We start from the raw sequence: 13,722 nt of genomic DNA, 5'->3' as shown, positions 1-13,722 counted from the left end.
AGCCAACTCCAACAAATACTGCTTCAGGGAGTGAAAGGAATGACATGATACAAGATTGGGAGGTCTTACACAACAGTGCTGGAGACTGGCAAAGTGAAGAGAAGGGGAGAACTCTGAGGAGCAGCATGCAGTGCAGCACACAGATAGGGTCAGCCCAGGCTGGACAAGGTGGCTCTGTTTAGCTGCAGTGTGCCAGGGAGCCTGCTGCAGCCCAGCACTCCCAGTTCACCAGCAGAACAGGGAAGGTGAGTGAAGTCAACAGCAGTCACCACCCAAATAGCACGTGAGCCATGATAGAACCTGCTACCTGAAACCAAGGCACAGCACAAAGCACTGCAGAGCTCCCACAGATACACTGCCCGAAGGACATGGGACATGGCAGGGAAGGAAGACACAAGGCGAGGCAGCTGCTTGAAGGCAGCACTTCAGACAGGGATGGACAGGGGCTGGCTTCACTTCAGGCCTTACAGCTCTCAGCCTGGGCACTCTCTTGCAGGCAGACACTGGTAAGTCACTGACAAGTGACCCCACGGCCAAACAAGCCATGGATGGAAAAAGGGGGATTTTTAGTAGAAGCTTATGGAGCCTCCTTTTTAACAAGTCCTTGTTGGCCTCCAATTTAAACTGTACCAAATCCCCTAGGAGAAAATTCTCCAGCCCTTTTAATTCAAACGCAGGTTAGGACAAAGCCTTCCAACACCAGGAAGAAGAGCTCTGAAGCCATGCTCTGAGCAGCATCAACAGCAAAAGTACAATCTGTGCTGTGGATTGTGCCACTCCGAAACCTAAAACCAGGCAGATTCCAGAAACTGGACCCAAAACAGAAGAGACATCATCCAGCCCAATATGCACACAGACAGATTCAGGTGCAATGTGAAGTGACTGGTTGAAAAAAAAAATTTAAAAAAAAAAAAAAAAAAAAAAAAGGGACAAAAGGGAAAAAAGCTGTAAACACCAAACTGAAACTCAGCTCCTCAAGCTGTGAGACAACCCAGCACTGTCCTGAGCACAGGGCTCACCTGTGTCCTCAGCAGAAAGCTCAGCACAGCAGTGCCTGGCAGTGTCATGGGAGAAGTGGTCCTTCCATGGCATGGCAGCGATTTGGGACAACAAACCAGGGAGAAAAGGAGGGTTTGCCCAGTCACTGCTGAGGATGGGAGTATCTATCTCCCCATCTGAAACACATTTACTGCTGACTGAAGTAGATTGCAACTGGTTTCCAACCTCTTGTGATGAGGCTCTCTCTCAGCATTCCTTTCCAGCCCTTACCCACTCCCTCCCCAGCTACCCCACCAGCAGGGCTGGGAACACTGGGGTTTGGTTTCCCCAACTCTCAGCCAGCAGACCTAAACAGATGACTGAAAAAGAAAATTCTGAAGGTGTCGGTTTGGGAGAAGGAACTCAATTGTGTGAAGAATTACAAAGATGGTTTGGCAATAAAAGTCCAACACTTTTCTTCAGAAGTCATATGGACATGGGAAGGACAGAAATTTGCCCCTGGATGGAGCTAAATATAATAATGTGTTATTCTGATGGGCCTTTATGGGCTATCAGCCATCCAGGTAAGGATGGAGGAGTCATGGAGGTATGAATAAATGCTGAATTTCTGCTCTCAGGGGTATTTGATACTTAGGAAACTCCTTCTGCTGTGAGACTGCCATCAAGAAATCTAAGAAAGTCAGACAGGAACTTCTGGTTTAAGGCTGTGGATGAGAGAACAAGCACTGACTACAGGCAAAATGATGTACAAGAGGCACTGTGCTCTGAACAAGAAACAGCTCCATGGCTTACTGGCTTCTCCAGGAAGAACAGGGATCTTTTATGGGTTTGACACCTCCGATTACCCAACTGATCTTGAAAATGCTTCTGATTTCCTTAGGACAAGTTTAGAGCAGAAGTAGAGCATGTCAAAAATATTGTTAAACTAAAGGGAACACAGGAAACCAGCAACAATGGCTGAGGACACTGACTGTAACTGGAGGCTGGACCAGGCAATACTGCAGAGTGGGACTAAATCAACCAGGCTGAGGATATTGGAAGATACAGAAAATTCTGGCCTACAGCTGAAAATCACTTTTGTTTGGGGTGGGGGAAAACTGAACACTGCGGACAGAAACACCCTCTCCCTCAGCTGGGTTACTCTCCCAGCTGTAACCATTCCTGACAGAAAAGTAATGCAATTAAAAAGAAGTGCAAGATGCTTCCATGGGGCTGTGATAAGCTTGAAGGTCAACCAAAGCACAAACCACTCCACTCGTCTCTTGGTGATGTATTTCTCAGCCAGCTGAACTGGTTCAAATGAAACTGGCAGAAGCTGCTGATAGTGAACCCCAGACGTCCAAGGTGGTCCTTGCTGCAGGGCAGAAGAGCTGAGGAGCAGGAGGTGAAGACCTCCTGCCTGAGCCTGAGGCTCAGACATCACTGCCAGGAACACCAGATGCTCGGACACCACTGCTGTGTTTAGGCTCCTGACCTGCACAGGAGCCACCCAACACATCAAAGGTTGACTATTTTAAATATGTGCTTATTTATTTTATGAACTTTTCAAACAAGCAGCTTTCCCAGCCTTCCAGAGGCATGGTGAAGTACCTGGCTAATAAAACCCACACCATGTACAGTATTTCAGTGCAAAGCAGAGCATCCTGCTCTAACTGGAAGAATGCTCCCCAGCTTTCATTCCAGTTTGGGCTATGGTTTTGGTTTTTTTTTCATTTAAATTCCAGGGATCTTTTAAAACACCCTTTTTGTGTGAACTATCACCAGGGCCAGAAGGAAACCTCAGGACAGAAATTACACCCCCCAGCAGCTGGGTGAGTTCCCCAAGAAAACATTTCACCCAAATAAATAGGGCTTCTCTACGTGCCTCTCATTTGTGGTACCCTCATGGAAGAAGAGGCACAGTCCCTGGAGCAGCTGGGACAACACCACGTGGTGATGCTGGAGGGCAAACGCAAAAAGGGCTGGAGAATTGCACAGACTGTGGAGCCTCTCAGACAAAACCAGGAGTGACAGCATTGGAGCAGATCCTGAGGAGGAACCAGGGCTCTCTGCACAGTGGAGAAGCCCAGGACAAATAGTCACAAGTCACTTACGGACTGCCACAGACTGGGAAAAGCCAGACTAACACAAAAACAAGAAAGCAGAAGCAAAATCAAAGGATAGTGGGTAGACTTGGAAGTCCAACAAGGGCAGGTCACAAAGAGCTGGTGCGGCACACAAACACCAGCCAGGAAAAGAGACCTCTCCAAGGAAGATGAGGAGCCAGGAAGAGAAACCTGACCGGGTGAGGATTTAGCATGCAAACTGGCCTTGCAATTATTAGTTTGCATAGCCAGATCTGGCCCTGGACAAAATTGGGCTGTTCCCTTTTCCACCTGGGAAAGTCTTAACCTCGTATGCCAATAAATCCTCAAGAAAATGAAAAGGGTATTTTCAGTGACAGGAAGACTGTGATGGCAGCTGACCCAGAGCAAAAAGGTGCATCTCCAGGAAGATCTGAAAGGAAGTGACCTAAAGAATGAAAGGACTGGTTTTTATTTGGGGAAAAAAAAAAATTTGGAAGATTAGGAAAACATAATGCAACATTTTCCAGGGGCAAAAATGAGGAAGGTTTGAACACAAATCCTCTTGAGTTGGACCCCTCTTTCGTTCATCTTCTGCCCCTTCTCCTGATAGCTCTAGGAAGAGCCTCTCTGTGGCAGAAAGCATAAGGGATGCACAAACAATTGCAGGTGGCAGCAACAGGCGCACCAGGTCCCTGCTCCTGCAGCCCACTCCAGCCTTCAGCCTATTCCCGAAGAGGTACAGAATGTCTTTTTGTCATTGAAACAAGTATTCACAGAGAACGACCAAGGCTAAAGGAGAGGGAGGAGCAGCAGGACTCACCAGGAGCTCATCATCCCAGCCATGCTCCACCAGCTGAAGCCTTGCTGCAGTGGTTTTAGCCAGCGACACGACGAGGCCCATTTCAGGCTCATTTTCTTCCTTTGCTACTGACTCTGGAGCACAGATGAAAAGCCTTCTGACTCACCCAGGGCCTGGCAGCCCTGCCCATGCCAGGAGACTCATTAAAGGTGCCAGGATTGCATCTGCCAGGACCCATGGGCTGATAGACCAAAATGCGTTACAGGGAAAAATGAAAGAAAACGGTGTCTCCACCTGCAGACCTTAAGTTATTTTGGTGATATTTCAGCCCTCAGGAATTATCTTCCTTCAGTGGTAAGAAAAACTGGATGTGCAGCAAAAAAAAGGCTGTGCTGGGGGAGCCCTGGGGGCACAGGAGCCACATGCACCAAGCAGGGGAAAGCTTGGGAAGTGTCAAGGAACTGTTCCTTGGGCAAAGGCATGACAGGCTACAAAAAGCCAGAGAAAGGAGCTGGGAACAGGATCTGAAGATATGCTCTGGCAGCCACACTTTTGGGGTGCAAGGATGAGTGTCCAGAGGTGCCCAGCTAGCCTGGCACAGCAGGAGCTGCCTTCAGCCAGAGGAAGACTCCAGCAAGGGGGGAAATGAGCAATATTTCAAGCTGCACACTTGCAGAACAAGGAGGATTTGAATCTCCCTGTGGTAGAATGGGGCGAAACAAGCCTGGTCATGGTAGCTGCAAGCAGAACGTGGCCCTTCCAGAAGTGGGGTAGGAATTTCCTGACTGTGCTGGGAATTTGCAGCAACAGTAGTGGAAATTTGGGGAGTGGTGGAGAAGAATGGAGGAGCAGTTGGGACAGGTGCCTGTACCAATTTTCTCTGCATCTAGTGAGCTGAACAGGCAACTTTTGGCTTGCAGCCTCCACAAAGCTGTTTCCTTACGCTGTCCTTCCAAGGATGCTTGGCTTGCTGCACTGGTGCTGCTCTTGGGGAAGCACAGGAGGGACAGCAGCCCAACCAAATAACCAGACACCACAATCCAGCTGTAAAGGGTTCCTGTTGCCTGTCCCCAGCACGGTGCCACACCACAGAGCTGCAGGTGTCACGGAGATCATAGCCAAGACCTCACTAAACTGACACATTTTCACAAAACACAGTTTCCCTTCTCAAACTTCTCTTACAGAAGAGCTTTATGTAGAAGAACATATGGCTAAAGGCAACAGTTCCACGGTGAAAAGACCACAAAGCTTGAGAGAAAGAGAGAGCAGGAGGGCAACAGTCCCCAACGTGGACAGATTAAGATAGAGGAGGAGCAGGAAGATTAATGCACAACCATGGCTGCCCCAAAAGCATCAGGAGGCTGAGAAAGGAAAGTCTGAGGAGTGTGGGATGAACTAGTCACTAGTCCAAGCTTAGCCCCATCCTGAAACTTCATCTCAAAGAACTGCACCATCCAGTCTGGGCAATTGCTGCTGCTGCCTTGGAGGCCTCACTGACTGTTCCACCCACAGGTCTTCCTTTGCTCAATTTGGTGTTTACTCCCCACTGGGACAAACAGAACAGTCGCTTACCACTACTGTTTTAGAAATGATGCTGTTGCCCAAACCCTCCAACCTTTCCTCCCCAGCAGGCCTAGCCATGTCCACCCAAAAGAAAGAGGGTCAGAGAAAAGAAGGTGGCACCAGCCCAGCCCACAGCTTTAACATTTCACAGTTTAGTCACTGTAAACAAATCAAATTTACTTGTTCAAAAGTGAGCCCCCAAGCCCAGAATCCTCCTGAGGCTCAGAACACACCTTGTTCCTTGGGAAAGCCAGCTCAACATGCTGAGCCATGCCATCTCCAGCCATGGAGACTGGTACCTTCTGCCTCCCACATGGCTGTACCTGCACCACGGGCCCTTGACACTGACAAGATTCACCTAGGGTGCTGAAAAGCCCTTGTGCAAACAGTGTGGGACAAGAGAACCCCTGTGTCAGCAGACACATCTTCTCCACAGCACGAGCTAATCCAACAAAATGCCCTTCTCCGCATGGCTGTAGCCACAGCAGAGCTCCGGAAACAGCCACTCAGCTCTGGGGGTGTGCCCCCCTCACACCCATGGCCACTCTCAGCAGAACTGCAGGTACCCAGGTCACACACCCTGGGTCTGAGAAGATGGAGGTGTCCAGGAATCATTGCACTATACCAGTGTTTTTCAACCTGTCATCTGCAAACTACATCCCTGAGTTCTACCAATGGCAACTGAAAGAAACCAGCCTTTAGCTACAGGCAACCTCGAGTTCCGCTGGAGACTTTTAGGGATTCAAACCCGGGTTGAAACAGCACTGCATGGTGATCCAAAACACTCAAGAGACCTAACCAGTGATCCCACCACTGCGAGGAAGTCAGGATGTACTGGAGAAGACCAAAGGATGGGGGTTACTCCAGTAACCTGACACACTAGAGACAGATATGAATTATTTCAGAGCAGCTGGAGCTGGGGCTGAGATACGTCTGCCTGGCATGTGAAATCAGCAGGGCAAACGTTTCCAGATCCGATCAGGGAATATTCCAAAGAAGACAGAGAGTTGGAAAAGACAGCAACACAGACTCCTACATAGCTCACTTCTGCTTTTTCCTGGGAGCCATGAGAGCACTTACAGTTGATATCAGAGTTAAAAGATAGATGTCATTAGTAACCTGCAGTGAGCAAAGGAAAGGACCAGAGAGAGAGACAACAGCTGCTGCCCTCCTCCATGGACAAGCAGCTCCTCAAAAATGCCCAGTGAGCAGCACTGCTGTGGCAATACAGAGGATTATTGCCCAGCTGGGAGAGAAGGCTGTTCCTGGTTCTAAGGTGAGTTTTTGGGTAGCATAAAGTAGAAAATGGACAGTCAAGAAACCTGCTACACTTTCCACCTCCAGGACATGGTAAGCACAAAGCAGACACTCCATCATACATCAGCAAGAGCACAACATTCCCTAGAAAACATCCACTCCATTCCAGCTCCTTCTGGCAAGGCCACACCATGGCACATATGCTGACATAAACAGCTAATTTTAAGCCATTACCTTATTTCACAAAAGACACCAAGAAGCTATGAGATGTCAAGTTGTGCCTACCGCCAGCCTAGGCTGTACCTGAACCAGTGACCCAGAGGTGAAAGGCCCGTGCCCCATCATCAGTCTCCAGAGACGTGTGATCCCCTCAGAACAGCAGGTTCCTGATAGACACTTTGAAAAGGGCACAGCAATTATGAGAACTTCACAAATCACCTGAAAACATGCCCATTATACACTGTAGTTTCAGCAAACAGCAGCCTTTACACCAGAAATAAATAGAACAGAGCAGTAGATGGGTGCTAGATGGAAGAACCTTAATTCTCCATCACACTGCATCCCAATGGACTGAAGTACAAATGTAAGGATGGGCATCACCTACTTTAACTGCCATAATTTGCCCACTTGGTTTGTGGACCATTTTGTTGACAGAACCATAAGCGCCTCGTCCAATTTCTCCAAGGTCTTTCAAGTCCTCTGCTGTAAAATCCCAATGTTGTTCAGGGGAAATCTTCAATTTTCCTGATGATTCAATGCTGTGTGTTCTCAGTCTCTCTCTGTCAAAAATATTGGGAAGCAATTTTTCCACATTTTAAATAGTCTTTAAATGTCTCTTTTCAGCACTTGATTAAACATTAGAAGAGAGGGGTTCACAAAGCTACAGCAACAATCTGACTCCACGAAGGATTTTGGCTGGGGTGAGGGGTGGAGGGGTGAGGGAAAATGTTAAATCAAAAATGACATACACTTGCCCACAGCTTCAATTAAGGATAAGTTTCTCCAGCTGCAGCATAAAATTCAATATGTCTCATAGAGTCATTCTAAGCACTCATTTACACAGTTCTTTCTACTTTGCACAAAATACATGAGGCTGTGAGCAGGATCTGGTAATATGCAGCACCAAGAGCCAGAAGAGCACGCCCAGCCCCATCTCCCCAAAGCTCCTGCTGCTCTACACCACCACATCCCAGCACCCGCCTCCCTTCCAGCTGGAATTCTATCAATACAGGTAAAGCTCTTCTGGGTAAACCAGTGAGACTTTAGGAAAAGTTTGTCCTTAATGAAAAACTGCGATTAAAGAAGAAAATAACCCCCAAACCCAAAACCCAATACGCTTAGATAATCATTTAATTTATCCAAAACCAAATAAAGAGCCAAGCTTTTATAAAAACCAAGACAAGTTCTTTGTGACATATGAAAACAAAATCTGCCTGTTCAAGTGTGTCTTCACCAAGCACCCAAATTAACTTTCTCAGGCAATCCCTGCCCCTACTGAAGCCACCAGGATTTGCCCAGGTAAGGAACAGATGAATGTCCAAAATTTGTGAACAGAAGAGCTCAAAGGTGTCCCCAATGGCTCATTCACATGCAGCAATGCTACCATTGAATTAGTAGGAAATGGACAAGTATTTGCAACACTTTTCATCTTAAAATGCCATGCAAAATTTCAGTTTTTCATTAGTTAATTAGCTGATTCACACTTCTTGAGTCATAAAGTAAGCCAAAAGCCCACATTTTCCACTTTCAGGATGCATTGCAGACAGTTCCCACTGCAGGGCACACTGATCTCACACAGATTTTAAAGCACACAAGTACTTGTGACCACCCTGTGTACAGGGGAGATCTATCAAACTCACTGGATATTTGATCCAGCCCCCACTTCCCTGTCCAGGGTCTGGCCCAACAAGCAGAACACACACGGAGGATTCCACCAAACACATGGAGCTTACTGAGTTTATCAGCCGAGGAATAAACAGGTCAGGGCTGATTCCGCGCTGATAAATCCCACGTTGGTCACCAGCAGCTGCAAACACCACCCAGCTGGGGAGCCAACCAGGACTGGGTTTTATTGGGATCCCAGGTTTTGTGAGGGCAAAAGGCCAATTGACTGGAGCAGCTACAGTTCAGACGGCTTCCTCTGCTGCACTTTGGGTTAGTGCTGCCACATTTGGAGCAGCTGCATGTCCTGAACCCTTGACCCATTCGACGAAAGCCTTTGGGATCAGCTCCTCTCCCCACTGCTGGGCTGTGCCTGCCATGGTGTTTGCTGCTCTCTAACCTGCCCAGCTCAAGATTTCAATCTGCTGTTCCCTACACTGCACTTAGGAATGATTTGGGAAAGCACCTGATAGTGCTACAAGCACAGGTGGGATAGACACGCCATCTCAGAGCTCCTGTGCATAATAAACACTGCCTTCAGTGGGGTTCTCCATGGAAGTTGCTTACTAAAAAGTGATGAATGAAAAATAAGGCAGCAAAATGACAAAAAAGAAAAGAACAGAGGTAAAAAGAAATGGAAAAAAAAAAAAAAAGAAAAGAAACATGACCTCCACACGTGCCAAGTGTCTCACAGACAGCTTCTGTTGGGAGCCCCTGAACTGGTTTCTGTCTAACTGCTCCACCATCCTGTTTTGTCAGTGCCATAAAAATAGTTCTTGTTTTGAGGGAGGAAGGGAGGTGAGAAGCACCGTGCCAAGGAGGCACAGGCAAACAGGCATTTCCTGCCTCACCTCCTGCCAGCTGGTGGGCACGAAGGAGCACGATCTTTGAGAGCTAAATCCTCTTCAAAAAGGCAGAGGGAAAACGGCAGAGAGGTGAAATTTAACAGAGCATGAAATGTTGTGTTTTGGCTGACTGAGCTCCTTTTCCAGCTCTTATTTGAAAATAACATTTCATATCAAAGTTCTCATGCAGTTAAAAAATTTAAACATTGAGGTAATTTACTCAAATAAGCAATTAAACCCTTCTCCTCTCTTCCCTCTGTTTTTCAGACTAGGAAACTTTGCTTTTCTGCCCCTGCACCAGAAGAGAAAGCGAATTGGAATTCGTTATTTCCTTGTCACACAAGCAGCCTGTGTGTCCCCAGCTGTGGTGTGAAAGCAGATCTGTGCCATTGTTCCGCAGCTGCAGGATGGTGCCTCGAGCTGCCGGGAAGAAGGTGGGAGCTCAGGAACACCCCCTCCCCAGGGCTGCACTGAGGGCTCTGCAGCTCTCCAGGGCTTTGGATCGAGACAGACCATTACCATCCAGCCCCGAACCCTCTTGTCTTGGAGCTTGGCTTCATTTCCATTATGTATTTATGATGCCATCTGCCTTGTCTCGCAACCACGGCTCCTGCTTAGCTTTTCTCAAATACCATGGGAAATGGTCAAATAACCAAACCATCAGTTTGACAGAGTGACAGATACTTGAATAGAGGTTTTGCTCACTTAGCTGATCTGCCATATGCAAGCAGGGCAGTTTTCCTTTAAGCAGCATGGCCCACCTCAAGAGTCATAACTGGAATGCAATAATTGCTTTTAATGTCAAAAAACCTACACTTTGTATCCGGAATCTTTCAGTGTAAATCAAAATCCCAAGGGATTCTCATGCCAAGAAAAGAAAGGAGCTCAAAAATGCAAATCTAGAACACAGACTTTCTGTGTTGATCTAAATTGGGAATTTTTTGATGTAAATCTGAGTGAGGCAATAAAAACTAAACCACCAATGCAGGACATCTGTCTGTATGCTTGTACTGCTGCAGATATATGAGGACATAAATCCACAGGGTGGATATGCCTTCAAATGCAAAAAAGCCTCCCTAAACCCTGCACTACATCCTGGTGCTCTGGGTACGACAGCAGGCTGCTTCAGAGAACAGCAGGACAACAACACAGCCAAGGGTCTAGTGAAGGTAAAAAGTAGTTAGTGCCCAGTCCCTGGGATCAGTGCACATCAGAGACTGCACAAAAGTGAGCAGACATGTGCCTTCTCTCACCACTTTGTTTCTAAGCTGTGCAATCTAACCTTCTCTAAGGCTGGGAATGTTGGGCAAAATTGGACATACATTCTCCAAATGCTCAGGATGCGCAAGGTGGACTTGCAGGGCTTCATATATGATTTTAAAAAATAATATAAATAGCTAAGGTGGGCTAGATACTCCTCAAACAGTTAAAAGCAGCATTTCCAAAAGCACCTTAGAGTGACTACAGCTCCTGACAACTCATCCAGGGCTTGAGCTTCCAACTCCCCATCTTGCTTTTGAAAATTTTTGAAGAGAGAAGAAAAAAGGGGCTGAGGAGGTGGCTGCGATCCTTGCACTTGAAAGGCACCAATGTGTCGGTCTCACTGCAGATGGTTACTATGCTTGTGACAGCAGTTATTCCAGGGATTAGGAGCACCAAGCAAGACAACAACTCCTCCAAACAGTTGTCCTTTGTCAGAGCTGTGTCCAGCTTGGCAGGAGGTGGGCGGGCGCTGGCGCCAGGCACCGCCGGGCCCAGCACGGCCACGAGGCTGCTTGCCACAAGCTGCGCAGCTGGACACGTGTGGGAAGGTCTGTGATGGCCAGGGACCCCAAAATCTTCTGTGGAGACCCACAGAGACCTTGGGAAGCTCCCAGACATGCTGCAGAAGTTCCCTGAGCCCTGCTGTTAACAACCAACTGCAGGGAGGCCACAACTTTTTAAAACAAGCATTTCCTTGGAATGAAAAAGGACTGTTGAAAGAAGAAGAGAAAAGTTGGTGGGTTTCTTTAAGTAAAATTGAAGGTCAACAGACATGAAGCAAGGTCAGGCAGATGATGTAGGCAGCTACCTATCTCCTCTGTTTCACTTTGCTGAGAGCTCTGCAGGACTCAGAGAAGCCCAAAAGTTGGCATATTTGATGGTACAACTGACATGAATAAAATCTGCAGAAGCAAAAAGATCCAAGCAAACCAGCTGTGCTTCCCAAGCCTGCCTGGTGCTGGATTCTGCTCAGAAGTCTCTCATTAAATCTCCTATTTACACTAGGATTAATGAGAATATATTCTACTTCTCCACAGGTTTGGTAAAAAGGCTGGCATTTAAAAAACTGGTTTGTGGTCCATCAGCCAAAATTAAAATGTAAATCCTAACAAAAAAAGCTTCCAGGCCAGGGTTCAAATGACACTGTGCAACTTCAGAGTACAAACACGGTTTAGGACTGCGGCTGACATGTTCCTAGCGAGATTCTCAGACAGCCTGGAGAGGTTCTACAGAGCTTTGTTTCTTCTATCTCCAAGTCTGTGTCACTTCTAAAATCGTTTTCAGCCCCTGCAGGCCAATGCTAACACCATATCAACCCTATGAATTGAATTTCACTGGAAAAAGTCTCCAGAAGAAACGTCCTGGTCTTTTTTTCTAGAGGGGTGGAAATGTAGGTGCTGTCACAAAGCTTTTGGATTCTCAAAAGAAGACATTTTTGGTTTTCATAAACAAACAGCATCCTTGCAAGAGGGGCAGAACTAATTTGGGTTTGTTCTGATCCACAGAAACTGTCCTGAGGCTTCATTATGTTCAGTAACAGATTCCTAGACATGAAGAAGAGATACAGAAAACGTGGCAAAGGAAGGAAATAGTTTTGTACCTGTGACCCATCCAGACTAAAGCAAAGTACATTTGCTCCCTTTCCTTGTGACCAAGAAGCTGAAATTCTCCCTAGCACTGCTCTGGCTTTTTATGCTCCTCCAAAACTTTAAAATAAAGATAATCTCCCAAGAAGTGGAAGATTCCACAGCCCACGTGTCTCAGCCCAGCACATGCTCAAGGCTGCAAAGAGTCTCCCTGACTCAAATGGGGCTTGGCTGAGGCTTTTAAAATGTCAATATTTCGTATTAAGCTTCCCTGGTAAAGTACTGAGTTACAACGGATTTTGATTAACCCTGCCCTTGACATGGAGGAAACCTCTCCACCCACCATGGAGAAGACTGAGCTGAATTTAACTGAGCACATTGATCTCAAACTCATTCTGACTTGGCCATGAGCCAGACTGCAGCACATTCACTGAACCTACCATAGCTGGGATTTCAAAGCTTACACTGGATTCAAGAACTTCAGGATAATACTGGAAAACCCTGAGCTAATTAATTTAAACAACCCTTCTGAGAATGCTGATTCTTTTTATTTCCTCTCCTGGGTCATGGGCAGCTCCCTGAGAGAGAACAGCAAACAGAGACATGAGCACAGCCATAAGAATGAACAAAATAACCTCAATACAGACCATAAATAGTTTGCAAAATCATTATGACACAGCAGTCACCCAATGGAATGACACTATTTCTGAGACAATTTCATTACTTTAAGAGATGCCATTTTTGCGGGATGGAGAAGATTTGACAATGGCTAACAGACAGGAAAGCTTACTGTAGCCTGCTGGAAAGTTTCTGGATGAGGTCTGCTTCTCTCCTTTTGAAACTGAACGGGACAATGTGATTACTACCCAGGGTTGCTTGTGTGTCACTTCAGCCAGGAAAAGTTGTGGAAATGACAGGAAAACATGGTGCTGTTATCACATGACACAATAACGTACAACACAATACTCAGCTAGTCACACTGCCCACTGAGCACTCAGCGTCACAAATTACAGCCACACCTTTTACTTCCAATTTCCACCTAAGCAACCTCCCCTCCTTGGGGGCAAAGCAGCACCTGATGATTTGAACTCATTTTAACATATTAAGACATAAGCAGTTTGTTTTCTTACAGCAATGAGAATTATTATTTCCAGCTGTATTATTACTACAATTAGAAACATGCATTAACTTATTAGCCAAATACCTCTATGTTAGTGACATGCTACTTCCTTTGAGGCACATTGACCATCCCTGCTCTGCTTTTCTTGTGCTAAAGCAGATGTTACTAACAACTTTTTTTCCCTTAAAAAAAATTAAAAATCGAGCTTCCATCCTGAATCCACCAATCTAGGACTGGTGGTCTCTCCCAGGTGGGCTTGCCATTCATCAGATCCCCTCTCCCAAATAAGTCTGAATGAATTGAACAACTACATACTTATTCCCTCCAGAGCCCTACAAGTGAC

General features: G+C 46.6%; 1 protein-coding gene across 1 annotated transcript in view; it reads right to left on the bottom strand.

Moving 5' to 3' along the window:
• Nucleotides 1–13,722, bottom strand: part of MAP2K4 (mitogen-activated protein kinase kinase 4) — a 48,895-nt gene that overhangs the window by 23,096 nt on the left and 12,077 nt on the right. Inside the window, exon 2 of the mRNA XM_042022065.1 lies at nt 7,289–7,463. Coding sequence (XP_041877999.1) covers nt 7,289–7,327 — 39 coding nt within the window. The 5' untranslated portion in view covers nt 7,328–7,463. The remainder of the gene's footprint in view (nt 1–7,288; nt 7,464–13,722) is intronic.

This window comes from Corvus kubaryi, unplaced genomic scaffold (assembly GCF_017639235.1).
Source record: "Corvus kubaryi isolate FWS band 111438036 unplaced genomic scaffold, C.kubaryi_AGA036_p1.0 37187, whole genome shotgun sequence".
Classification (NCBI taxonomy): Eukaryota; Metazoa; Chordata; class Aves; order Passeriformes; family Corvidae; genus Corvus; species Corvus kubaryi.
The sequence above is the reverse complement of the archived record's forward strand: the minus strand, read 5'-3'. Positions and strand labels throughout refer to the sequence as shown.